Here is a 27756-nt window from a genome sequence, read left to right as displayed (position 1 = left end):
TTGAATTGTTTTGGCAACCCTGTCAAAACTCAATTGACCATAAATGTAATGAGTTATTTACAGACTCTCAACTCTATTTCATTGTTCTATATTATCTTTATGCCAGTACAACACTGTCTTAAAAAAAAAAAAGGCTCAATTCACTTTATTTTTCTTGTATAAAATTATGTGGTGGCTACAGCTGGAGCATAGGTCTTCTGTACTGGATAGGGAGACTTGGTGAATACAGTCTCTTTCCAGAAGTTGGGGTGAGATGTAGGTCTTAGAGATGGCATCAAAGGTGGCCTTGGCAAAGTTCCCCAGGTTAGCAGTGCAGCCCCTGACTGAGGAGAAGCAGTCGTGGATACCAGCTATCATTAACAGCTTCCTTGGCACAGGGGTTGAGACAATGCCAGTTGCCCCAGGGAGCAGGCATGAGGCACACTAGCACAGAGCCACAACAGCCAGTCACCTTGCAAGGGAAAGTGTGGGGCTTGCCGATCTTGTTCCCGAGTAGCCTCGTGGCACAGGAGTGATGGAGAGCTTGGCTAGGATGATGGTCCCACAGATGGCTGTGGCTACTTCTTTGGAGCACTTAACACACAAACTGACATGTCCACCGTAGTTCCTGATGGCAACAAATGCCTTGAACCATGTCCTCTGGCCAACATGAGTCTGCTTTTGTACTGGCATAATCTTCAAAACCTCATCTTTGAGAGATATCCCCAAGAAAAAGTCAATGATCTCAGGTTCCTGTTGGGCAGGGGAAGGAAAGATCTCTTCCAGGGACTTGATCTTCATGTCTTTGACCTTAGGCAGCACCTGCGTCATCTGCCTTTTGGTATTTTCTAGGAGAAGAAGCAACACTGTCTTGATTACTGTAGCTTTGTAGGAAATTTTGAAATCTGGAAGCACAGGTCCCCCAACTTTGTTCATTTTTCCCCAAGATTGTTTGGCTTTTCTGGGTTCCTTACATTTCCATAGGACTTTTAAGGTCAGCTTGTCAAAATCAGCAAAATGTCCAGCTGAGTGTTTGATAGTGATTGCACGAAATCTGTAAATCAAGTTAGGGAGTATTGCCATTTTATCAATATTATGCTCAATCCATGAACATGGGCTATATTTCCATATATTTAGGTCTTCTTTCATTTCTTTCAACAATGTTTTATAGTTAACTATTTATGTCATACATTTCTTTTGTTAAATTTATTCCTAAGCATCGCATTCTTTTTGAGGCTACTGTAAAAAAAAAAATTGTTTTCTTAATTTCATTTTTGGATTGTTCATTGCTACTATAAGGAGGTAAAATTGTTTTTTGTATATTGATCTTGTACCCTGCAACCTTGGGGAACTCAATTATTACTTCCAATTTTTTGTGGATTCTTTAGTTTTTCTGTATATGAGATCATGTCATCTGCAAATATAATTTTACTTTTTCCTTTTCAATCTGGATACCTTTCATTTCTCTTTCTTTCCTAACTTGCCTGGCTAGAACCTTCAGTACAATGTTGAAGAGAAATAACAAGAGTTGACATCTTTGTCTAGTTCCTCATTTTAGAAGAAAAGCATTCAATCTTTCGCTCTTAAGTATAATGTTAGCTGTGGGGTTTTTTAAAGGGCTTTTATGAAATTAAGGAATTTCCTTTCTATGTTAGTCTGCTCAGGCTGTCATAATAAAATATTATAGACTGGTGGTTTAAACAATAGACATTTTTTCCCTTACAGTTTTGGAGGCTAGAAGTCCAAGATCAAGGTGCCAGCAAGGTTGGATTCTGGTGAGGCCTCTCTTCCTAGATTATAGATGGCCTCCTTCTTGTGTCCTGACATGTACTTTATCGTGTGTGTGTGTTGGCGGGGGCTGGGGGGGCGCGGGGAGTAGGGAGAGATTGATTTGTGGTGTCTCTTTTCTTGTAAGGACACCAATCCTATCAAATTAGGGCCCTACCCTTAAGACTTTAATTAACCTTAATTACCTCCTTAAAGGATTTATTTCCAATAAGTTACATTGGGGGTTAGGGCTTTAACATGAATTTTGGGGGGTTTTGAATTTTGCTAGATTCTGTTTCCTAGGTTTTTTGCTTTTGGATTTTTTTTTTTTTTTTTGAGAATCCATAAGAAATATTGATCTGTAGTTTTCTTGTATCATTTGTCAGGTTTTGATATCAAGGTAATACTGGCCTCATAGAATGAGTTGGGAAATGTTCCCTTCTCTTTTATTTTTTCAGAAGAGTTTGTGAAGGGTGGTTTTAACTCTTTAAACGTTTGGTAAAATTCACCAGTGAAGGATCCAGTCCTGGGTTTTTCTTCCTGGAAAGTTTTTTTTTTTTTTTTTAAATTATTAATTCAATCTCTCGTTCAGTTTTTTTTATTTCTTCTTGAAGTAATTTCAGCAGTTTTTATCTTTCTAGGACTTTGCCTTTTTCACCAACTAATTTGTTGGTATACATTTGTTTGCTGTATTCCCTTACAGGGAAGTTGCAGTGTCACAAAGTACACTGTTCTGAGATTCATTCATTAAAAAAATATGTTCCTTGGATTGTTGCAAGACTATTTCCAGAGTTCTGAAAAAAAAAATGATTTTGACAATTTTTGCCACTGTTCTCATTGCTTTTATGGAGAAGTGAAATTTTGGATGCCCTTACTCTGTTATTCTAGAAGTGCTTCTGATTAATGTGTTATATATCCATTCCATATGATCATTCTTTGAGTTAAAAATGAATTTAATAATGATGATTTTAGTGCCTCAGACTCTCCAGGAGAGTTGGAAAGCCACACTTGGGAACTCTTATCCAGGAACTGTTTTCAAAATCAGAAATGGCTCCATAAAGACACTCCTGTTTCTACTGCTGCTGCTCCTGCTGTACATAGATGCTGCAGCTTTCACCATTGACATTATCAATGCTAGATATTGGATGTTGCTGCTAGAACCACAGCTCCTTTGGAAAAGTACCTGCCACCATGGCTGCCACCTGTTCTTGCATTGATTCCACTAAATCGGTTTGATTGACTAGCTTCTGTCTCAAAGTCCTAATGTAGAGAATTCTGACTAGAGAGCTGAGGTCACACCCTTGTGCTCTGGCAGTAACGGAGCCTGGGATAGTGATTTTTAAATTTCTGTATATTAGAAAACGATATTTGTAGAAACAATCAGAAATCAAGGAAGAAGAAATGATTTTCATTTGTTTCTTCCAGGGACTTGAGGCCCTTACCTTTCTAGGACTATCTTAAATTCTGAGATTGAGATTCCCTTAATCCGGGTTATCTTTTTTTGAGAGCTCTTTAATGGAGTAATTGGGGTATCAAAATCTCCACCTGGGGTTGGACCTAGGCTTTTGACTTCCATGTCCTTACTTCCGTAATATCATCAAAACCCAGCTTTAAGTGCTGGGCTTACTTTTTTAGGGTTCAATTTTCTCTTAGATTTTAGCCTGGTGGATTTCTCCTCTTTTTAGGCTCTTTTAGTTGTTGTTGTTGTTGTTGTTTTTTAAGAAAATTTAAAAAATCTTTTTCATCCTGCATTATTATTGTCTTCAGGATTGGTTTGAATTACTCAAGCTGTATTTGTTGAAAGCAGAAGTAAATACTATTTGAAAAAGTACATATATACCTTTATGTAGGTATATGTATACACCTGAGTATATACTCTTAACACTATATGTAGGACTGTGCTAATACATGGAAATGTGAATATATAATGTGAAATACAAAAATAATAGGATATAATTTTAGGAGCAATTTATGGAATAACCTGAGAAACTCTTGGTTGACCTCAGACTGCAATCTTTTATTTTATTTCTTACACCTACAGAACCTAGTCTCCTAGGTGGTCTCCCATCCAAGTACTAACCAGGCCCAACCCTGCTTAGCTTCTGAGATCGGACGGGATTGGGCTTGTTCAGGGTAGCATGGCCATAGACACCCCTTGGTATTCTTAATGAAGAGTGATTTTATTTCATCAAGGAGCAAATTTTACACACGAGAGTTTAAAAAGATTCAGATTAAAAAAAAAAAAGATTCTAGCCTAGTAATACTGTGGATCTTGGCCATGGGTCAATGGCAAATCTCTGTACCTGCCATCAACACCAAGACCTTCCTCTCTTAGAATCTAAGATTATATATATACATATTCTCACCATCAGCAGAGAATCAGAAGTGGAATAGTATGTCTGAATTTGTCATTGTCTTAGATAGGGAATACAGAGAAAATAACCCTTTTGCTAATATCTGCATCTTGGTGTTCCATAGCAACTAAAGTAACTTTAAATTGAAATACAGGAAGACCTAGACCATAGTAAAGTTCTTCTTAGTTTTGACAGGCTCTAAGTCCTCATGTTTATATCCATTTTTAACTAAAAAATAAATATATGAAAAAAATAGAACTATGTGTTTTAAATGGGACCAAAGGTACAATTTGGGGGTCTTTTTACTTCTGAAGTCATTCAAATGCATAATTTAAAAAAATTATAATTGTATCCATTCCACAAGTATTTGAAAATATCGTTTTCCAGATTATGAAAGTAATGCATACTCTAAAATGCCTTTTCTTTTCCTTAACTTCAATGATATGCTAAGTATAGTTCTAAGGCCCTGGAAGTTCTCCCTTTTCTGAGGATACATTCCAAGACCCCAGTGGATGCCTGAAACCATGGATAGTACCTAACCTGATACTGCTTTTCTATACATACAAACCTATGATAGTTTATGTATAAATTAGGCACAATAAGAGATTAACAGTACCTAATGATCAAATAGAACAATTATAATGATATACCATCATAAAAGTTAATGAGAATGTAATATTTCTCTCCAGCAAAAAAATTTTTTTTCCTTCACAATTTCACGGATAGATTACTGTAGATCTTAGCAATCTCAGCATACGATTTTTTTTTTTTAGAACTTTCACCTTTTCACTTTAAGTACTATGTGACAAAGACTTCTTTTTTGGCATATTTGAATTGCCAGCATTGCTACTCTTGAGTTTTGGGGCCATTATTACGTAAGAATCACTGGAACACAAGCACTGCAATACTGTGACAGTAAATCTAATAACTGAGACAGGTACTGATAATGGGTTGGGAGTGTGTACAGTGTGGACACGCTGGACAGAGATGATTCATGCCCCAGGTGGACAGCACAAGATTTTATCACGCTACTCAAAACGGTGCACAATTTAAAACTTATGAATTGTTTATTTCTAGAATTTTCCATTTAATATTTTTAGACCACGGTTGACTGTGGGTAACTGAAACTGTGGAAAATGAAACCACAGAGGGCCTACCGTAGTAATGAACAATTCTTGGGACTTATTTTCAACATTGTGAAAGTCTGGTAGAAATCACATATTTAAAAAATCAGCACAACTTAACAAAATCGTTTTTGATTTTAACTGGCATTATAGTAACTTGGTGGCATGATACTATCACATACTGTAGAAGTTCTGACAGCTATAGGCCTTTAATCAAAATATCATCACATTAATGAGCAATATATTTGACAAGTACAGCCATTCAAAACACATAGTCCATAGGGAGAAAATATTTAAAAGGTTTCCTGGTATTAAAAAATGTTGCAACTACTCTAATACCACGGAGCCCCCACTACGACACCCTCTCATTTCATCCCTCTGCTTGCATAATCTATGAAAAACCTGTGTTAATGTCTCATGGTTTAAATAATCAATCAATTCTATTGGGCATTTTTCTCATGGGAACAAGTAGTTGCTCTAGATAATCCAGGCTTCATTTTCAGAGGAACAAGAATCAATCAATTATAATAAAATCTTACTTTCCTGCAAAAGATATCAGCGCTCATAAATTAATTGTATTAAAGACTGCTGACCAGTCTTAATGCTTAAAATTCATTCCCAGAACAAATAGTTCCATTCAAAATCTAGGCCTCAGAGATGCTTAATAGTAGCAACTTTATAGAAATTTAATAGTATCCAAAATGTAATAAGTTGGTACTTTCAATTAGCTGACTTCCCCAACTTGAAAAATCAGGGGATAGATCAAGGTTTTTCGCATAGGGCCTTTTGTGGAATTGGCCATTACTGTCTCTCACCAATAGAACAATCGCCCTATAGAGTATTCTGCAGCCAACACACATAAATACCCAAGTACTATATGAAGAAAACTACCTTTGTGCAACCTCAACAATGCCAGCAAATTCAATAAATTTTAGTCAGGTACCATAAAAGCAATTTTGAGCCTTTAAATGACTTTCGGAAAAGTCTGTAATTTCCTAGAAATTACATTTAAAAGACATTTTTTGTCTGAAGAGAATCTTTTGGTGTCTCACAAGATCACCATTGGAATATGAGAAAATTTGCCAGGATAGTTTCTCACATAACTTGTGCTGGTCTTTGATAAACTATTCTTACATTGCTTTTCGAAATTCCTAAATTTTAAGTAACAAATCAGATTACTTTGACCACCTTTTTTCAAACTACACATCAGCCCCACCACCCTGAGATTGATATCCCTCTCATCTTAAATGAGTAGAGGAATCAAACCAGAGATTAAACTGCCACTATCAAGTTAACCTCAATTAAATCTTCAGAATGTTCAGCATTACTCTATAATCTCCAGAACATCACTATATTCTTTCCTAGTTTATAAAAAGCAGTGGTTGAAGTGTTGTTATTCAATCAAAACTTGCCAAAATTCCACATCCAATTTGACTACGTACAAAATACCAAAACTTTCCCCACACCAATTGTACAACAGCCATTTTTATGGACGACACATTTTTTTAGTTTATACGTTTCAAGTTTTAGTGTATTGATTGTCTCAACAAACTCATGAAGTCAATCAGTTAAGAATCTACACCACCTTGACCACAACTCTGGCTAATATGCTTAAACGACTATATAGTTGCACTGATTTTGCTCAGTAAATTTAAACCACAGATGGCAGTTCTATTAGGTTGGGAAGTTTGAGGAATTTTTGGAGAATATTTCCTGGTTTTACTCAATGGTAGGATCAATTCAAATGGTATACATTCATTTCCTGTAACTAAAAATTGTAGATACCTAGTGTCCTTGAATCACCTTTTTAATCAGTAAGTTTACCATTTGTGGTTGACCTACCAAACTTGGCAATGGGAAGTGAAAATTTTCAGATGCCTTATTAAAATTTATGAAGATTAGCACAGGGTCCAGTGAGACTATGGAAATTACTAAGGTTTCTGTTAAGATGAACACCACCACATAAAACTTGGCTAAAACAATTCAGGAATATTCAACACATACAAGCTAGTTTAGAATGTTTATCAGCTGAGATTTTCTACCTCCGCCCCTTCAATTGTCCGATAGCTTAAGCTCTTGAATACTTAGGAATGAAACCTTGACACTAACTTTACTGTTCACCCAAATTGAAGTGCCTACAGAACTTGGCCTTGGCATATTTATTTCTAATTTACTTCAGTTGACATTTAATTCAGCCTAAAATCTAGTTGAGTCCAAAGCCCCTGAGGGGGTAAGGGGAGAGTACCTTCTCACTTCCCTTTCAATTCTTTTAAGAAAACTAAATCATCTCTAGATGTAGTGTATTTCTCAAATGTCATATATATCAAGACTTGATTGAAGAGTTTGGATTTTGTTTAAAAAGCCTTTATTCATTTTTGATCAGGGAAAGGACAATCTCAATGTCAACTTGTCACCTAATCATAAACTTCAACTTACAGGATTCACTGCCCTAAAGACACTGTACCTACTGACTTTGACAACATAACTTAAAATGGAAAGTATCCCTTCTGTCCCTTAGGGTTACGCTGAAAAGAATAAAGAGAATCCCTCGCAATAGCCAACATTGGTACTTGGCCTAGGTTAAGGTGAAAACAGCAACAGGAGCAAAACAAGGAAGGCCAAGCCAAGAGCATTTTAACTTGATAGTCCAGGGAGTACAAACATCATTAACAAAGAAAAGTTGCAGGCACCCAATAAAACAAAAAAGGCAGGTTCATCAGCATAAGTTTACACTCGGTTGAAAAGTGCAGATCAACTATTCCACATATGAACATGTACGCCAATCCTTAATGGCTAAAAAAAAACCAGAGACAAAACTTAAAAACCTTATTAAATCCAGTTAACTATACTGAATAGAAAATTCAAAGCTTGGATTTACCCAGGAAATCCTCCAAAATCTAGAGCTAAAACTGCTTTTTAATGCACCAGGAAGAATTGCTGTAATGACAGGACTTGGTCACATCTAGATTTGCATTAACATATGTAAGATTTAAAGCATATCTTTTCCTACTACTCCTATGTCTGATTATGGATATGCTTAGCTACTCGGCTCATGCACTAACTGCATTAATAATGATGAAATCTACTATGGCTTTTTCTAAAAGCTCACACCACATAACAGTTAATATCCAATATAGCTTCCTAAGAACACCCCAAAAGAAAACACTATTGAATTTGGTGCTTGCTGTGCCATACCAAGAATACAACAAATTTACTTAGCCAGTACCTCAAATATCTGAATCTAATAACTCATACCCACCTGCCAAAATCCTTGTAATAACTATTTTTGATACTTTCAAACTGTAGCTCCTACAAGTTTAACAAGGCCTTTTCCCTGGGTATATCTGGACATTCTAATCTAGAGTTAAAATCATGGTATTATGATTACACAAAGGTGTTTTTAGCCTACCAGTAAGCAGTATTTACCAAATCATAACAAATGGCTTCCCAAAGACCAAAACAAAGCAGAATCTTTCTGTTCAATAAAAGGAGCTACCAACAAGCTTTGTGCCATTAAATGGGGGTTTTTCTTCAGAATGTAATTCAGAAGACTCATGGCCTACTAGAAAGCTTCCACTATCACGACACTATAACATGGAGACTTTCATGACAAAGACTCCAGATATACAGAGAGGAAAGCACATTTTAAGTATGGTGAAAGCCTCAGTTAACAGGGAAATGAAAACTGAAAGCATAGAATACATCTAACAAAAATGGGGAACAGGGTGACACTGTAAAGCTGGCTATTCACAAGGACCAGTTTCTCCCTACAGACCAATACCCCTTACAAAATAAACTGTGCCTTAATTATTGCTTATTTAAAATTACACTTTTACAGAGCTATTTAGTACCTGACGCAGAAAAACAATTACATAAGGAAGCATTTATTTGAGGTTTAACATGAAATCATACAAATAAAATTTGTATAAACACAAATCCACATTGAGTCATAACACAGATAGCAAAAGACAAAGTAAAAACAAAGAAAACTAATTGGCGGCTATATACAGTTGGACACAGTTGTGTCTTGTACACTAGAAAGTCTTTTACAAAATTATCATCTTAGATCAACAGAAGATCAATCTTCAACGTTGTCCTGCAAGATGGGTTACTTTAGCAATTTCCTCCTAAAAACAAAAACAAAATAGCAATTAGATTTGTACAACTCTGACAAGCTTTCAAAGGTCCACTTTCATGAATTGTTTTAAGTCCTCAATTTATTCTTTTCTTCAATAATTAAAGATCACATGCATATCCATTGGCAAAATGAAGTTTGGGTAACCAATAAATTCACCCTGGAGTTCCCAAATGATAGAAAAGAATCTGGGAATTGAATCTTCCCGTTGAACTGTGGCTAGATTAAGGTCTACAATAAGCATCTCTAGTAAACCAAGCAAAATGCTTTTACAAACATGAATTTATAATGGCTTATTATAGTTCAAGAAAACAAATTGCTCTGTGCATATGATCTTTAATTTTTGTCCCAGATTTTAAAGTTCTTGTTTTGGTTTGTAGATTTCACTATTAGCTATAAAAAGAAAAAGCAAGCATTAAATCTTAAAGAATGAACACTTAAAATGAGGCTCCACAATTGAAATACAACACTAAACAGAAGACCAAAATGATTAAGCTGTAAAAAGGCATTTATGTACTTTAACTCCTGTAAAAAACCATTTAAGTTAAGTTTAGACACTTAATCTTCAAAAAAGATTAAAAAAGAAGCCAAAGTCTGAAGTTTTCCACTTTAATCTTTACGCTGGTACATGAAGTTGGAAGAGACCATACCACAGGACAGCGTTTTCTGGTGTATGCCTTGCGCTCTGCCCGCAACGTGCGACCCCCAGAGATAGACGTGGTCAGGGTGACACACGGCCTGCAATGAAGTTCCCGCTGGCGGGTACAAACAAGGTATAATGTCAGAGTTAGAAGACAACATTCGTGTTTTCCTTAAGTTGTACCCATTTCAGTACTTTACCTGTTAATAGTTCTAAAAAAGTTTAATTATTCCTCTAGACCACCTGGTACACAAAGCAAACAGAAAAACTTGTAAGTTTTTCTGTAATACTAAAGAAAGTGAGGTAAAACTTTAAAGTTAAAGATCTATAGACACTTTAGGCAAAACAGGCTTATAAAGCAATTAAAAAATTAACAATTTAGTAAAAACAGGCTACATAATATTTTGTTTTTACTTGTTTTTCATTTGTCTATTGATCTTTAAATTAAATTAGACAGTTCCACTGGTGTCTTGTACTCTTATACACACCTGTTTTCTCCCCCATGTCCTCCTTTAGTATGGTTGATAATTGTTTTGATGATTGCCACCCCCTCGAGACGCCTTGCCATAAGTGCTCTGTTGGCCTATTTTATAAGACAAAAATTTTTATTAAGATTAATTTTCTATGAAATAGTTTCATTATGTACCCAGAAACCATGAAATGTATAAAACTGCATGCCAACTATAAAAACATTTTAATAGCCATTATAAACTAGCCATGTTACAAATTCTTAAATATTTGTAAACAGTTTCTCTGTATTAGTATAATCACCCTATGAAATACCTCAAAAATTTAACTCCAAACACTTCAAAACATAGAAAATCCAGACATAATCAATTTTAGAATGGGATTGTAACTGAACACTGAATTTTAATATCATTGGTTATAAAATTAAGTTAAATATTCTTACCACTGTAGTCTGTATATCCCTGTCCATATCCATAGTTCCCATAGTTATACCCAGTATAATCATAGCCGCCATAGCCACTATAGTTTTGATCACCACCATAGGCACTATTGTAATTTCCATATCCTTGATCATAATAGTTATTAAATCCTTGGTTCCAGTTTTGGCCCTGACCTGAAACAATGCACAATGATTGTTAGGAAACAACTTCTGGCCCCAAACCAGACATTAAATGATGCTCTCCTGTCTTTCACTCTGTGTATTTTAAAAAGGCAGAATGGAAATCTATACTGACATCTGAGTGTTTATAAAAAGGGGGAAAGTCCAATTGTGCCAGTATAAGGCTTCCTAAATTCAATGGAAAATCAAGACAAAGGTGAAGACAGGTAGTCTAGCTTTTACAACAAGGACTCATGCCTAAGAAAACTTATCACACCAAGATATATCATGTAATCTTAAGTATATTTAATGCTATTATTTTCCCATCAGTGATGACACTGTCACAGTGGCCATTCTTTGAAGTAAAATCAGTAAACTCAATATCAAAAAACCCCAGCTAAAATAAGCATTTTCCATGTTGAAACAATTTAAATTTGGCTATACTTTCTTATGGGCTTATTCATATTTAGCAATTTACAGCTTAAACCACTGAGTCGTTTCCCAAGTAATAAATCTCACCTCGGCCTCGACCCCTAGTACCACCTCGTCCACCAGCTGCAGCACCTCTTCCTCCTTTTTGTTGTTGCTGTTGCTGCCTATATACCTCTTTGGGCTGTGCAACTTTGATTTCACACTATAAACAAATTTTTAAGAGTAAACAAAATTGTTACTTTAGTTCAAGTGTTAAGCCATTTTAGTCTCAAAAAAGATTGAGAAATTCACTAATAAACCCCCACAATTTCCACTTAATATAATTTAAATAGCTTTACCTTCCCCGAACCAATTTGATGATATCTGCTTTCTAATAATTTCTTTACTGGCTCTTCATCTGTGTATGTGATAAAACAAAATCCTCTTCTTTCATTTGTTTTTGTATCCATGGGAAGTTCAATATTTTCAATCTGAAATCAAGATGAACACTCAAGATCATCTAGTAATGGTAAAAAGCTACCAAAAGGTTTGCAATATCACAGGTCCTTTCAAGCTTCAACATAATCACGTGACGTCTATGTAGAATCCACTGCTTTAATGACTGATCTAATTTGTTTCTTCTATTAAGTATTTAGAGAGAAGAGGAAAACCTCATTATCACTTCATACCCAATAAATGCCACTAGTTAATAACTCCAAACACTGACTACACCAAAGCATCCATGTTTTAGCCAAAATAAACTAGATATTGGTTTCTATTACAGCACAGAAAGCAGTGATTAAAGCACAGTGACTGGAAGGAACCTGAACAGTTATTTAATCTCACCCTCACCTGACATGTGAATTTGTTCTGTAATAATACGGGCCATGGATGAACAGTACAAAAACACATCAAATATAAAATACACATTAACACAGAGCGCACCTCTCCAAAGGCTCCAAAATATTCTTTAATTTGTTCTTCAGAAGTATCTGGGCTCAATCCACCCACAAAAACCTTTTTTGGGGGTTCCTTCCCCTTTAAAGCTTTGGCCCTTTTGGGGTCTATCAATTTGCCATCCAGTTTGTGTTCCTTCAATTCCAAAACCTAGAAGAGATTTTTATTTAGCCTGACAGCAATATACAACCAATCCTCTGAACAATTTGCAAAATGCACACAAAGCAACACAAAGCAAAACAGTCCTACCTTATCAACACTAGCAGCATCTTTGAAAAGCACAAATCCAAATCCTCTTGATCTTCCGGTGACTGGATCTGTTTTAATTGTGCAGTCTACAACTTCCCCAAACCGAGACAAATATTCAGTCAGATCTTTCTTGCTTGTATCCCAGCTCAAGCCTCCAATAAACATTTTACTAAAAATAAAAGTTATTTTTTTTAAAAAGTTAGCTGCAACTCAAACGATTACATCGATCCTGATTACATTTAACTATAAGTAAACACGGGTAAGTTTAACCTCTATCCCCATGTAATTTAATCCGTTTTCAACAGGCCACAAAAATCCCAAAATTCCATCGAGATCAATTATTCAAAACAGTGAACAGTTTGCTCGCCACACTGCATAACGCAAAGTTTAAACGAGACCAACGATGTACGTTAAACATTATCTTAGTTTAGAAAGTCCAACCTAAATAATCCCCCCACAATTTAGATCCACCCTCTTCCTGTCAAGCTAACGTTCCATCTAAATAATTCATCATAACGCATTCTGGGTATTTGGTGCCCAAACCGAGAGTTGTAAACTCTCTCCAAGAAAACTGCGTTGAGCCCTAACAGACACAATGAAGAGGCGGCGGCAGCTGCAGCATGTGGCGCAGCGAGACCGGCCCCTCCCCCTCGGCCCCACGCGGCGCCTGCGCATTCGGGCCACCGACGCCGCCGCCCTCCGCCTCCAACTCCTCCGCCCTTCCCCCACCTTCCGCGGGCCTCTCTAGTCACCCCGTCTCCTACTTTCCTCTTTCTTCCAAGCTAGGGGGGCTCAGCGGGCACGCGAGGAATCGACTCCGGGCAAGAATGTAGGCAGCGCGCGGCTCTCGAGGGATCAAGGGCGCGCATGGCGCGCTGGGGGACGGAGGGGAGAAGAAAAGCGTGCGGTACCCGTCATCCTGCTGGTTCTTGCTCGCGTTGATCTTGGATCCCTCTGCGAATTCCTCTATGTTGCTGTACTCGTTCATGTCCTCCATGGTGGCGGAGTTGTCGGCCGGGGGGTGCTGGCGCGCAGTCCGAGTCCCGGCAGCAGCAGCGGCGGAGCGTTGTATGGAGCTGGATTTAAAATGGCGGCGGAAGAGATCCGGGCGCCGCCTGCGCCCTCCCTTTATAGCCGCCCCGCCCGCCAATCGGGAGGGCTGCTGGGCGGTGACGTGGCGTTGGGCCCGGCGCGCCCCCTGCCGGGCAGAGCTGGGAGCGAGCGAAGGGAGGAGTGGGGCGAGCTGCCTCGGCGCCCGCGGCCGCCAATGGGAAAGGCTGCGGGAGGCTAAAGTAGCGGGAGCGGAGGGAAACAATGGCGGCGGCACATGGGAAAGCCGGGGCGGGACCTCCATCGCGGCCCTCCGGTGAGGAACGAGGTCGCGGGTGAAGGGGACGCGGGCTTGGGATGAGAGAAGCGTCAGAAGAGAAAAACGAAGGGGAGAAAAGTCCTGGGGTCAAAAATCCCGAGCAACGCCGTCGCAGGGCCAAGTCCCTCTTGCCTTGAGAGCCTTTGTCTCTGGCGTCCGGTCCAGCCCACTCCTAGCAAAGAGCCGTCAACCCCTTTTTCCGCCCTTGGTCCACCAGTGCGGAGCTGCTGCAGCGGCGGCTATCGATTAGCACCGTGGCCGGGCTGCTCCGGAAAAAGGCGGACTGCACTCAGCATCGGCGGCTGAGGCGGCGAGCGCGCCTGCCCGTCCGCCGCGCGCACGCGTGTTTTGTCCTCGAGCTGGCTGGAACTAGCCGAACAGGAAGCGGGCGCACGGCGGCCCCTCCGGGCAGCGGCGCTGCGCGGGCGCCTCTTCCGCTACCGCCGCAGGCGCGCAGGACGAGGGGAGCGAGTCTCCTAGGCGATCAGCCGGACCCAGGCCAACGCAGTCAAGCCAACCAGGACCCCGCACGGCCGCTTTTGCGGGCTGAGAATGGGAGGAGGGGCGCGGGCCGATCAGATTACTGTAAATATGCAAAAGCGGAAGCATTGGGCGGGGAGGGGGCTAGGTGTCGTAGGGGGCAAGGGGCACTCACATCCCCGGCGCGCCACTCGCGGGGCTCCTGTCTGCACGTGCCCCGGGCCTCTCCCGCTCGCTCAACCAGTCTGCGGAGAGCGCGCGCCCGCCCGCGCACCCGGCTCCTGCGTTCGCTTCTTTGTTCCCGCCCACGCGAGGCCCATTTTGACGGATCGTGTTCGAGGCCCTCTGGCGGCCAATCACTGTCGGAGCTTTTACCTCCTCCCACCCCCTCGGAGCCCCGCCAGGGCCGCCCCTTTCCCTGCCCACGTGGTCTCGGCCTCCAGCCCTGGGCAGCTCCTGAGCTCAGGTCGCTCGCTCGCGTGGCCGCCTTCTCCAATTTTAGGGGCGTGGAGGTGGCTTCTTCCCCTTGTGCTTCCGGCCGCACGGGGTTGTCCGCTCCGAGATTGTTGCGGAGCTGTCGGAAGCCCAGGACGGTGCTAGGGGCGCAGTCGGCTCCGCCCTCCTCCCTCTCTACTAGTAGGCCGATTCACGTAGTAGCATCCGGTAGGGAAATGGTCGTGCTTTCGGTGCCCGCCGAGGTCACTGTGATCCTGTTAGATATCGAAGGTACCACAACCCCGATTGCTTTCGTGAAGGTGAGGGGCGGAAGGGAGCGGGGAAGTTACTTATGCTTAAAAACAAAGAAATTTTTTAAGTATTGCAGACCTTGCAGTAAAAACACGCGGGGTAAAAGGGGTGGTGTGGCTTTGTATCCGCTGTGGAATGGAAGGAAGTGGAAAGGCTGCAGCGGGTTGCGGGGATGCTTTTCCTCACGGCACCATCTTCACCCTCCCCATCCCTCTCTTTGGTTAGAGATAAATGGGTAAGAAAGGGTGGAGGTGGTGGCAAAAAAAGGCGAAGGAGGGATGGTAGGCGGTGGCAGAGTGAGGCAGAGTGGGCGCCTCCCGCCAGGCAGGTGTGCGCCGGGTAATCCCCCTGGTGAGCATCCACTTTGTGCTTGGTCTGACTTGGCGAAGCGGTCGCCGCGATCTAGTGGTCCTTGAGGCGCCTACTCCCGCAAAAATGGAAGACTGAAGTATGATGACTTTTCAGATAGCCTTGGTTTCTTGTGCCTTGTCCTATAATCTATTAATTATTTTTGTTAACGTTAACTATTAACCTAATACAATATTAACTTGTTAATATTGTATTAACTTATCAAAGCAGTGTTACTAAGGATGTGTTCATTTAAAAGTATGTTCAGAAAAGCATTAGGTCTGTGTGGATGTTTATAGTAATTATGCAAAAAAGGATTCCATTATTATGCACTTTTGGGAAATGTTCTGTACATGTTCAACCAGGTTTGTTGCACTCCTCAGAGCCTTCAAATTATACACACACGCACTCATATCCTTGTGAGTCTTCGAGAGAGTAGCATTTCACAAATTTATTTGAACAAAAAAACGAATATCTTTTGATCACCTTTTAAAGAGATGTTAAGTTACATTCTTGAATCTCTGAGCTTGAAGCTGGGAATTAGTCACATTGGGTGTGTGAACTTGTAGCCTCATTTCCTCTTGAACGACGAAACACTGAGTACATGCATGCGTCTTGAGTCATCCTTAAAATCTGAGTATGCAGCTGTTTGCATTTTACCGTTAGGAAACCAAGGCTCTGAAAAATTGAACAGTATGCCTGGGTTTGAATCCAAATTGTCTTACTCTTTCCATTTATTTTACTCCATCTTGTAAATGAGAACCACAGTGCTTGTTCTGTCTTTGCGAGGCTGCTGTGTATGTTAAATGACAGGTGATGAGAGCATTTTAATCAATATGAAGTATATGGTAACAAATTTCACTTTATACTACTTCTTAGTGATAGGTTTAGGAGTGAACCAAAGTACAACTGAGTCTATATTTGGAGATTTGGTTCTATAGTTAGTGTGAAAATTGAATATTGTCCAAAATTGCCCTTGAAATACCCTTAAGAAGTCAGTCCTCTTTAGAGGCTGATTTCCATCTTTCAGTAAGTCATATAGTCATTTTTCCTTTAGGATTGAAACAATACCTGCTTCTTCCCTTGAGCACCAGAGGAAGTAGTTTATGATTAAGTGATGTAAATGAAAAAACTGTCAAACATTAGCCTCACACTGAGCCACTTACCCTAAGAGACACAAGGGGCACTGAGACTGTCCCAGAGAACAGAACACCTTCATTTAATGGAATGGCAGGCAGATTGCCAGCACTGGTTATGGTTATTTTTTTCCGTTTCTCTCACTCACTTGCTCGCTTGCTGAGAACTTTCAGTTGAATGTGTATATGATGTAGCTTAACTACATAGTACTAACAGTCTAGGATCTCTTCCAGGATTCCCCTACCTCATCTGAGAAGTTCTGTTCTTAGACTCCAGGCAATAACACCCAATGATTTTACTTACCAGCTATTCTGTCTTTTTCTGAGTCATAGAATTGTCAGATTTTTCGAGCAGGAAGGGCCCCCTAGCTCTGATTGTCTAGTGAATGTTGCAGCCAGCTAATTAACTTCTCCCATGAGTCAGTTGATACCTGGAGGGATGTCCTCTGTGAGGATAGTCATAAAATTGCTGGGGGCAGAGCAGCAGTAGAACCCGGATTTTCTTAGGTGTTCCCAGTTCATCTGAGTCCTCAGAGCCACCAGCTCCTGTCTCTCATTGTAGGACTCATGCCCCTGGAGTTTTTCTTTTTTGGTATTGACTACGATTCTCTGCAGTGGTGCTCTCCCAACATTTTTTGGTTATATATACTATGAGCAGAATTGCAGCAGGCACTACCAGTAGAATTTATAAATTGTGTACACATACTATTGTGCTATTATTGTTATAAAATAAATTGGAATTTAAAGGTGAGATTAAAATAAGTGTAGATGAATGTTGTTATGTCCTCTTCCCTTACCGCACTGATTCTTTTGCTTGTCCCTGGTGTGTATGAACTTACAGAGCCACCTATTGATCTTTGTCTCTGATGATGTAATATTCATTTTATGATTTTGTACTTTGTATTCTAATGTGTTTAGTCTATAAGCTATGAAATAACACCATCAGTCCCTGTGGTTATCCTGTCAGAAACCTTCAACTGCTGTTTCTGAATTTAGGGAAAATCATCTCTTGTCCCTGAAAATGCTCTAAAATTTGGTGGCTTTCCTGTTGTTACGTGTCCAGTTGTTACATGTAACAGCCGTTGCAGTAATATTCTGTAAAGTCACTGAGAACACCACATTAGCAAATACTGAATCATTGTCCATACAGGGACAATGTTAGATTCCTGTGAGCCTGTGGTCACATTTTCATCAGGTAATCAATACATAATCCTGTTTTATGTGTGTTTCTATTGTCTCATTTAATATATATTCTTGATTCATTAACATTGAACTCACGGCCAATGGCACTGTAACTCATCCTTTAACGAAGCTTATTTAACACATTTTCTCCATAAGGCACATCAGAGCTTCCTTAATCTTTAGTAACACTAGACAGTGCTACAGCACTTTGCTTGGCCAATTTTAAACTGCAAAATCAACAAAAAGCATAAAATGTGAAAAATGTGGCACTAAATAGAATCTGAAAAGGACATTTGTTTAAAATATGAGAGTATAAGCATCACCTTGTACTGGAAATGTGTACATCTGGCGTTTCAAGTTTTTTGCTACTCTGCACAAGGATAGTCCTGGAGATTGCAGGTCTGGATTAGCATTCTGGTTCCTCCCTGCATGATTTACAGCAAGTTAGTTAATATCTCTGAGTCTAGGTCCTTTTTTCCTCAGCTGTACTGTGAGAATCTCTACCTCATAAGGCTACCTTGAACATTTAATGAATGCTTAGCTCTTGAAAAAACTTTGTAAAATAAATGAATATACTTACGTATTTTATCCGCCTTCCCAATAAATATTGTCAGGTAGTAGTGTATGTGGGCGGGGGGGGGGGAGGGGAGGGTTTCATTTATGCTTGGGATAAAACCTTTGTAATAATTAAGAAGCTTCCATTAGCCAAATATAAATCTGATGAGACTTTTTGTTCCTAAAATATTTTAAGTGAGGCATGGTGAGTACCCTTGTCAGTAGTTCTTTGTAGCTGTGCTTCTCAGACTTTAATGTGTATACAAATCTTCTAGGGATCTTACTAAAATGTAGTTTCTGATTCAGAAGATCTAAAATGGAACTTGATATCTAACAGGTTTTCTTGAATTTCTAAAAGGTTCCCAGGTGATACTGATGCTGCTGGTCCATGGACTACACTTTGAGTAGTTAGGCTTTACACAAATTTGTAAGTTCTATGTCTAGGCCTGTTAGTGATGCTCTTTTCTAGTGGCTTGTTTGAGGTGAGAAGGCAGATCAAGCAAGAGGGGTAGATGAATTAGAGATCTGTCATTAATAACAGAACTAAGACCTCTCAGAAGTCAAGTAAATTGATTATGGATCAGTGAGGCTCTATACAAAAGAAAGCAAGGTAATGAAATAAACCTGGCAGACATTAAAATTAAGCAAGTGGTCATTTCCCCGGATTTTGTAAATTGTCTTCTAGAAATGAACTGTAAAGCAAAATACCTTTCTTAAAAGACAAATTGAAAAGAGTTAGATATATTTGTAGGAAAGCAGGATAAGAGGCCTGAAAATTTTTGACAAATCTGTCAAAATTCCTTTGTGGATCTCTCCACTCCCTGACTACCACCATCTTATATTGATTACTAGATAATTTGTTGGTACTAAATGTTTCATGAATATCTATGAAATAGAGAACCGTGTAATAAGCCTTGGGGCATTCTAGTAGGTGGGCAGGTAGTGTCTTGCTAAACCTGTTGTATTAGTTTCTTGTAGTTGTTGTAACAAATTATCACAAACTTAGTGGTTTAAAACAATACACATTTATAATCTTACAGTTCTGGAGGGTCAGAACTCTGAAATGGGTCTCACTGAGCTAAAAATCAAGCTGTTGACAGGGCTGTGTCCTTTCTGGAGACTAAAGGAAAATTCTTTTCCTTGCGTTTGCAGCTTCTAGAGGCTGCCTGCATTCCTTGGCTCTTGGCCCTTTCTTTTTTCTTTCTTTAACTTTCTTAAAAAATATCTATCTATCTATCTATCTATCTATCTATTTATTTATTTTCAAAGACAGCAGTGTAGCTTCTGCTGATCGATCCATCCACCTTTCTCTGACTCTATCCTGCTTTCTTCCTTCACTTACAGAGATCTTGTAATTGTATCAGGCCCAAGCAAATAATCCAGGATAACCTCCCCATTTTGAGATCCTTAATTTAATCACATCTGCAAAGTCCCTTTTGCCGTGTAAAGTAACATTCACGGGTTTCAGGGATTACGGCGTGGACATCTGAGGGTAGGGTGCATCTGGTTAACACAAACGTTTCTGGCTAATAGATGCCTTTATAGGTTCTTAGCTCCAGTTTGTTTTGAAATCTATCATTTATGATGTTGGATGTGGTATATAATTTAAAAAATTTTTTGACAGTTTTTTTTTTTTTTAAAGATTATGTTGTTTTTTAAGAATTGTGGTGGTGTGGAGGTTAGTAAAGACATTATTTAGGGCAGCGATCTCCAACCTTTTTGGCACCAGGGACTGGTGCTCCTATGAGAATCTAACACTTGATGATCTGAAGTGAAGCCGAGATGGGGATGCTAGTGCTGGGGAGAGGCTGCAAATACAGATGAAACTTTGCTCACCTGCCACTCACCTCCTATTGTGTAGCCCCATTCCTAATAGATACTTGGTAAGGTTTTGAACAAGGGGAAAGAAGAGATCTCAAAACAAACTTTGTTAGAGAATATGAATTAAGTAGACAAATCCTTGAGCCTGTAAATACTAATTACTTGAAGTAATTGAACATCAAAATGATAAAGATTTTGATTCCCTTTTGAAAGAGTCCTGCTTTTTAAAAAAAAGTCCTGCTTGATTGCTTTTCTGGTGTTTAATAAATGTCTTTTGAATACATTTTATATTAAGACATTTTTAGAAAAAGCTAATACATTCTTGATAGTTTATTAATGCTTATAATTTATTCTATTATGTTCTTTCATAGTCTAACAATATTTTAAGAGATAATAAATAGGATATGTTGAAGTTGACATTTTTTCTCATGAAAACTACTATGTTAATTTTATGGTCTTTCTAGGAAGAGAGCTTGTGTTGTCTTATATTATCTCCAACTTTGGTTAAACATTCATTCGAAAAGTATTATCACATCTGATGTTCTCAGCACTGAGAAATATATAATACCCACTCTGCCTTCAACGTGAAACTACTAGAAGACTACTCACAAGGGACAGCAACCAGAAACTTGCTTTCATCTGTCCTATTTTTTATTGACATTAGTAACTGTAATTATATCCCTGTCTTCATTCAGTGTATGAATTTAGGCTTTTTCATCTGCAAGAATGGAGTAGTTGGATCTGTCATGCTTATAAGTGGTGAAGAAGATTGAATGAGATGAAATTAAAAAGGCGTTTGAAAATTATCAAGTCCTATAGAAACACTGATATAATGCAGGAAATATCAGACTGTCCCATGGAGACAGAAAATGCTTGTGAAGGGTCAGGAAGGAAAAGAGAGAACTACCATTTACTGAAACATGTCATGTTCCCAGTTTTTTCCCCACCATGACTACCTCCACCTCTGCTCCTTATGGCCCTTAGCCAGAATTATGCTAAGAATGAGACCCAGAACATTGCTAATCTCAGAATTCTTGGAAGAACTGGAATAGCAGAACTGCCTTGATAAGTAGTTTATGGGTTGATTAACATTCCCCCAAACCTTCCCCATTACTTAGGGTAGTGATTCGGAAACAGAGATTCACCCTTGGTGGTTGGTATGAGAGGATTCTTGTTGATTCAACCTGAAATGAGGGGAGAAGCCTTTGGAGAATCACCATATTGGGTCTGAGTATATCAAGAGGTATGTTAAAAAAGCACCTTTGGCTTTATTTCTGGTCTTATATTCTTCTAGAACGTTCTGAATCATGACACTTGTATAATCTTTCCAGCCTATTCAATCCTTTCTTCCTTTTACATTTATTTGAATACCTATCATGTGCCAGGTTCTGCTAGTGATTCAAAATCCTTAAGATGTAGCCACCATTCTCAAAGAACCTAGCAAGGAAGACAGGTATATAAATAGATTGTCTTTGTACCATCAAAATCCTTTTTGCTTTCCTGTTGGCTAACAGGTGGTTTTAACCTCTGAACTTTAATGCATTGAGTTTTTCAACTTTCTATTCCTCTCTTTCTTTACACTTTTTGTAGCTGAAAAAATCCATTAAGGTCATACCCTTTTATGCCACCTCCATTCCTCCAGCTCGGAATGTCATACTTTTTCCTCTCAGTGCAGGATGATCCTATGCACTCACTAATTAAAGAATATTTATTGTGCTAGGCTGTGGGAATACAGAAGTGAGACCTGCTTCTGTTCTCAGAGGAACTTTGTTTAGGAATTTCAAAGTCCTCTCCCTCCTCTTCATTGCCACGTATTTATCACTCTAGCAGATGCTGCCTTGTGTTGTATGTGTGTTCTGTCTTCTAGCAATTCTGAGAGCTGTCAAGGACAGAGACCAGAGCCTTGCACAGCACTTACACATAAGGCATTCAGTAAACGCTTGTTGATGGTGATAATGATGCATTCCAGAATGGGCATAAGAATGGGCATAGGCTAGAGTTATGTTTCTCTTAAACTCTGCTATCCTTGCTTTTTCAAATTTCCTCAAAATGGTACATTTGGACAGCATGCAATTTAACTGAAGTATTTCTAGAGTGGCAGAGAATTTTCACTGACCCGACATTTAAAAAACCTACACATTTTAGAGAAGTCAGCTAATAATGGAAATTTAAAACCGTAAGAGAGAGAAATTTCATTAATTAAAATTAATTTGAAAAGTTAATGCAATGTAAACTTATATTCTGTTATTGTGAGCATAGAAAGTGTTTTTTTCCTCCAAATTTTTTTCTCAAAAATTAATTTATACTTGTTATAAAATTGCAGACATAGAAGAGTATAATATGAAAGTGAACCCCCAATCCCCCATATGCTCCCACCATGCAGAGATGACCATTAAGAGTTTGGTGAATATTCCTTTTGATTTTTTTCCTATGCACAAAGCTTAATTTTGTATAAAACTTGATTTTCACATTTATTAACTAATTTCCACATTGGTTTGATGGAGGTAGGAGTCTGAAGAGGGGTGGAAAGCAGCCCGCCCTGACCCATCACCTTTCTAAAGAATCGCATGGAAAGTTAGTAACTCTGTCCTTAGAGGCCTTCCTGGAACTTCTCTGGACCCTTCTCAGGGGACTCCATTTTAGAAACACGGATTTCTTTTCAAATATAGACGTTTTTAATACAGAAAAAGTGTTTTTGTCTTCTAGGTATGTACATGAGGGGGTTTATTTCTTACTTTGGTTTTCTTTTCAGTGTTTCACTATGTGACCTAACAAATTCCTTTTCTTAAGTCTTAAAAGAATGGGTTAAGAGAGAGTTAACCCACTGAGTTAACCCCTTCACTGAGTTAAGAGAGACTAAGACACGCGGTTTGGAAACTAGGTTTGGAAACTAGCGGTAATCCCAGCAGGGGGACCTGAGTGGGACTTTGGAAAGAAGCTCCTGGTCACACCATTGTTTGGCAGTTAAGCTGGTGTGCTCAAGAAGCTGGCCAGCTCCCGGGCTGTGCTTTGTGTGGGTCAAGCCATTGTAAGTTCAGTAAACTAATTAGATCTCTTCATTGGAGATCAGACCTTGGGGACCTGACTCTTCAAACTAATAAAAGACCTGATTGATAAACTGTTATCACAGCTTATTAATTTATACGTTTATGGAGAAAATAATAGCACTTGTTTTATAGGGTTTTTAAGAGAATCGAAAATCTGTCATTCAGGCCATTTATTCCTCAATTCATTGAATAAATTTGGAGTGCTTGGTAGCAGTGGCAGTGGTGAGAAGTGATTAGATTTTGAAGGTAGGACTGATGAGGTGAATTGATTGGATGTGGAGTGTGACAGAGAGGAATCAAAGGTGACTAAGGCTTTTGGCCTGAATATCTAGAAAGATGGAGCTGCCACTTACTGAGGTGGGGAGATGTGGGAGGAGTGGGATTACGGGGTAGAAGCTGGAGTTTGGTTTCAGATATCCAAGTAGAGATTTGGGGTAGGCAGTTGGAGAAAATCAGTTTGGAGTTAAGGGAAGAGGTCCAGGCAAAAGCTATGGATTTTGGGGTCATTAGCAATAGATGGTGTTTAAAATCATGGGATTAGGTGAGATCATTAAGGAGTGTCTATGGATAGAGAAGTGCCTAGAATAATAAGGGCTGAATAAATGTTGGTAATTACTTCCACTATGACTACAACTGCTATTATTATTATTGGAAGTATTACAGAACTGCCAGGTGAACCTAGATCTCTTATTTTCTTAGTACAAATCTGATAAACCAAAGCTGTATTAGAAATGTCTATAGAGAATATAGTATCAGGATCCAGGGAGTTGGGTGATTCTAGTAAGTTGTGCTCCCCAAAGTCATCCACTCACAGAGCTGGATGGGTTCTGGCATTGGGATTTGATAAGCCTGGGTTTGAGTCCTGGCTTTACTTTGTACCAGCAGTGAAACCTTTTTGAACGTAACCTTCTTCATCTGTTCAAAGGGGTCACCTTGCAGGGATGGTGGGTGGATTCAAGGAGATAAATGTCAGTTCCTTTTCTTTCCCTTCCACTGTTAGGGACAAGAATTCTGGGCCAGTCAGGATCCCCTCTCTGGAACTCATGAGAGATATTCATATTGTCTCTTCTCTGCCTTTTTTTTTTTTTTAAGTTTTATCTCAACTACTAGCCCCTTATAATGATAACTTCCCCTGTGCAACATCATTCATTGCAATTAATTAGATTACAGTTTAGTCTCCTTAATGGGATTTAGAAGACACTTTTGTCTTATCAGCAACACATTTATTAATTCATTTAGAATGCAGATGATGAAATCTAATGTTTTTTCTTAAGGGCTTCAGTTTTCAGAAGAGAATGGTTATATCCCTGCTTACCCCATGAAGATAGGGACAGTGAAGTTAGAATTTCTGAGTCCTTGTAGCCCTATGTAGTAGCCAGAGCACTGACACTTCTCTTGGTAGTTTCTAATATAGTCTTCAGGAAGGATATTTAAAGAGCTACCACAACTGCTGAAGCTGACAGATGGCATGGACCACTTACTCCAAGAAGTAGTAAATTCCTATCATTAGGAATGTTCAAGCAGGTTTAAACTTCCATTTATAAATAAGTCCTGGGGATGTAATGTACAGCATGGTGACTATAGTTAGTAATACTATGTTGTATATTTGAAAGTTGTTGAGAGTAGATCTTAAAAGTTCTTATCACAAGAAAAAAATTTTAACTGTGGTGACAGATGTTAAATTTCTAGTGATCATTTCACATTATATACAGAGGTCAACTCGTGTTGTAGAACAGAAACTAATGTAATGTTATTATCAATTAAATCTCAATTTAAAAAAAGGATTATACAGTAGATATGCTGAAAAAAAGGTTTTTTTCTTGTAATCTCATGACCCAGAGAGAACCTTTATAAACATTTACATCTACATTCTCCTAGATTTTGTTCTATGCATTAGATATTCCCCCCAAATAGGATTATGCTTTATGTACTATTTGTAACCTGTTTTATTTCTTATTTAGTGAATGTGATTTAAGACCCATCAAGCCACTTAATTTTTCTTTGTTTTTTATTCTCTGAGATGAATAGAGGAATAGTAGCCCACCCAATATTGCTTCTGTGTTGTTTAATTTTATGGCTTAAAATTTTTTAAGTTCTCAGATGCTATAATTCATTTGTAATATGTGGTTCTTTTGGAAGATTTTTTAAATTGTTTCTTTAAAAAGCTATACTCAATTACCCATTACCTTTTTATTACCTATTTTTTAAAGGAGAAATATTATAACATTTTATTTTAGTAAATAGTATAACAATTTTATTTTTAATGATTCTATGACCTTTCCATTAAAACAACCACTTAACCATAAAGTATTTCTTTAATTAAATCTTTAGAAATTTTCTGGCCCTTACTGGAGCTCTTTCAGAAAGCTGCCATTGAGCCAGATAGAGTAATATACACTGCTGCTTGCATAGTATCCCCTCCAGCATTTAGCAGAATATAATCATAGCCCCCTGAAAGACAAATACTCTTTACTTCTATAGCCTTTTGTTGTATGTACTAAACTGTAACAACTCCTTAGGTACCTGGCGGACTAAAAACTTTCACATATTTGTAGAATCCTGGGTTTATTGCTATATTTTTTTTATTCTATAATATTCTGAAATGATCTATAAATGGATTATAACAGAAGGTAAAACATTTATATCACAGTTATTTCTATGGTCTGTAAATGGATTATAACTGAAGATAAAACGTTTTTATCACAGTTATTTCTGGAATTACTTTTAAAGCCTGAAAACTTTTTAATGGGCAGGGTTGGGCAATAAGCACTAGTTTTAAAAAGTCTATTTTTAGAGCTTTCTTATATGGTATTATAGCACATGTCAGGCTATGATATAATTACTGGCTTTTTAAAATAAGCAATTTGAGGAATTTTATTTATTTTACATAATAGATGCTTAATAAGTATGTTGAAAAGTAGATAAAACCTTCACAATGTAGTTATTATACTTTTATGTTATGCAGTAACACTTTTGCACTAAAATATCAGTCTGCTAATCTGCCACCCCCAGGTAATATTGCTGTTCCAGGTGTTCTAACTTCATTGCTTAATTTTGTGTGTTTACTCAGTGCAGAGGGGAGTTTTGTGTGTAGGGAGGGTGGCTAATTGAACAGTCAAGAATTCTAAAGTAATCTCTAACTTCTAAAGCTTTTCCTAAAAGTTTAGAATTGTTAGAAACCTTGCACGTTTTATTTGTGAGTTCTCTGAGAAGTATCATAACTTTGTTATCAGAAGTATCTGGCATTCAGTAGGTCTTCAGTAAATGTTGACTGAATGAGTTGGTTGTGCTTATGATTTATCCTCTGGGGACTTTTCTATTTATCACTAAATTGCGTCAAAGATGATCTCTGCCCAGTTTAAATGTTGGTACTAGAGAATATAAGTGGTAAGGTAACTGCGTTGCTTTTGCTTGGTAATATTTTCGTATAGCAGATAAGAAAACTGAGGCTCAGAGAGGATAAGTTACTTGAACATAGCTAATAAAAGGCAGAAGTAGGACCCCAGTCTGGCATGTTGCCTAGACTCTGTATTCATCTCCTCTCTCACAGAGGTCAAGGACCTGGGCTCTCAGCATTCACAGCTCTTCGTGAATTGTTCTTGGTACCAGTAAAGCTGAATATAGGAAACTGGACTTTTTGAAACACAAAGTGGTATAGCGCTGCATGAATTTTTATGACTTTTGAGTACTTCAACTTTTCAGTTACTGAGAGACCCTGAATCTAACCAACAGGTTTTCCCTGGGATATTTCTAGTTGCTTGGGAGCTGGGAAATAATAGAGGCAGGACACTGGTGGAGGATGACCAAAAGGGAAAGAAACAGGTGTAGGATAAGGGATCAAAGTTGGCTTGCTTGTTTTTTAATTGTGAAACATTTACAATAAATAAGAAGAAAGATTAATGTAATGACCATGCATACACCACAAAGCTAATTAAATTTCGATGTTATGTTTGTTTTATATCTTAAATAAAACATTACAGATATAACTGAGGCCCTGAGTACATCCCATTTTGTATTAGACTTTTATTCGTACTTTGGCATTTATATTCATTGATAAATATCATTTTAGTACATTCATGTCTGTTTTATAATGTTTTATAATATGAATATACCCCAGTTTATCTGTTCTCTAGCAGATAAGATTTAGGCTGCTTTCAGTTATTTTGTGTTATACCCAGTGCTACAATAAACATTTTTTACTTCCCTCTTCGTGCACATGTGTTAGAGTTTCTCTACGGTATATGTCAAAGAGAAGACTGGCTGGTGCGCCTTTAGTTTTACTATATCTTCTCAGGCAGCATTCTCAAATGGGGGACGAGTTTGCAGTCCTACCACTGTGCATGAGTGGGGAGGAATATTAATTAGAAGAAAGGAAGGAATAAGAGGGGC

At 38.5% G+C, this 27756-nt stretch overlaps 2 protein-coding genes and 2 pseudogenes across 8 annotated transcripts in view; 1 reads left to right on the top strand and 3 right to left on the bottom strand.

The window, feature by feature from the left end:
* Positions 1-164: 164 nt before the first annotated feature.
* LOC102889637 lies at positions 165-1062 on the bottom strand (annotated as a pseudogene).
* Positions 1063-3778: 2716 nt separating this feature from the next.
* Positions 3779-3896, bottom strand: LOC112476333 (annotated as a pseudogene).
* A 5191-nt stretch (positions 3897-9087) lies between these two features.
* On the bottom strand, positions 9088-14542 carry HNRNPDL (heterogeneous nuclear ribonucleoprotein D like). 2 transcript variants are annotated; one of them, XR_001516503.2, is made up of 9 exons: positions 13594-14542; positions 12683-12851; positions 12422-12583; positions 11836-11967; positions 11585-11699; positions 10910-11080; positions 10488-10582; positions 10010-10114; positions 9088-9351 (listed from the first exon to the last, which is right to left on the bottom strand). XR_001516503.2 is itself a non-coding variant. In XM_006907606.3 (8 exons), exons 1-7 carry the CDS (start codon positions 14034-14036, stop codon positions 10512-10514), a joined length of 1263 nt encoding a protein of 420 aa, XP_006907668.1. In that variant the 5' UTR covers positions 14037-14542; the 3' UTR covers positions 9088-9351; positions 10488-10511. The 2 variants fall into 2 exon arrangements, 1 of the variants encoding a protein (XP_006907668.1); XM_006907606.3 differs by lacking the exon at positions 10010-10114.
* Positions 14027-27756, top strand: part of ENOPH1 (enolase-phosphatase 1) — a 28282-nt gene continuing 14552 nt past the window's right edge. The window contains exons 1-2 of one of the 6 annotated variants that reach the window (XM_025043851.1): positions 14968-15286; positions 21439-21563. Coding sequence is in view for 2 of the 6 variants with exons in the window: in XM_006907604.3 (XP_006907666.1) it covers positions 15203-15286 (84 nt within the window). In the remaining 4 variants the exon portion in view is untranslated. Of the gene's footprint in view, positions 14049-14497; positions 14637-14966; positions 15287-21438; positions 21564-27756 lie in introns of those variants that run through there. The other 5 variants (XM_025043849.1, XM_006907605.3, XM_006907604.3 and 2 more) reach the window with 5 other exon arrangements.

This window comes from Pteropus alecto, unplaced genomic scaffold, assembly GCF_000325575.1.
Source record: "Pteropus alecto unplaced genomic scaffold, ASM32557v1 scaffold161, whole genome shotgun sequence".
Lineage (NCBI taxonomy): Eukaryota > Metazoa > Chordata > Mammalia > Chiroptera > Pteropodidae > Pteropus > Pteropus alecto.
The sequence above is the reverse complement of the archived record's forward strand: the minus strand, read 5'-3'. Positions and strand labels throughout refer to the sequence as shown.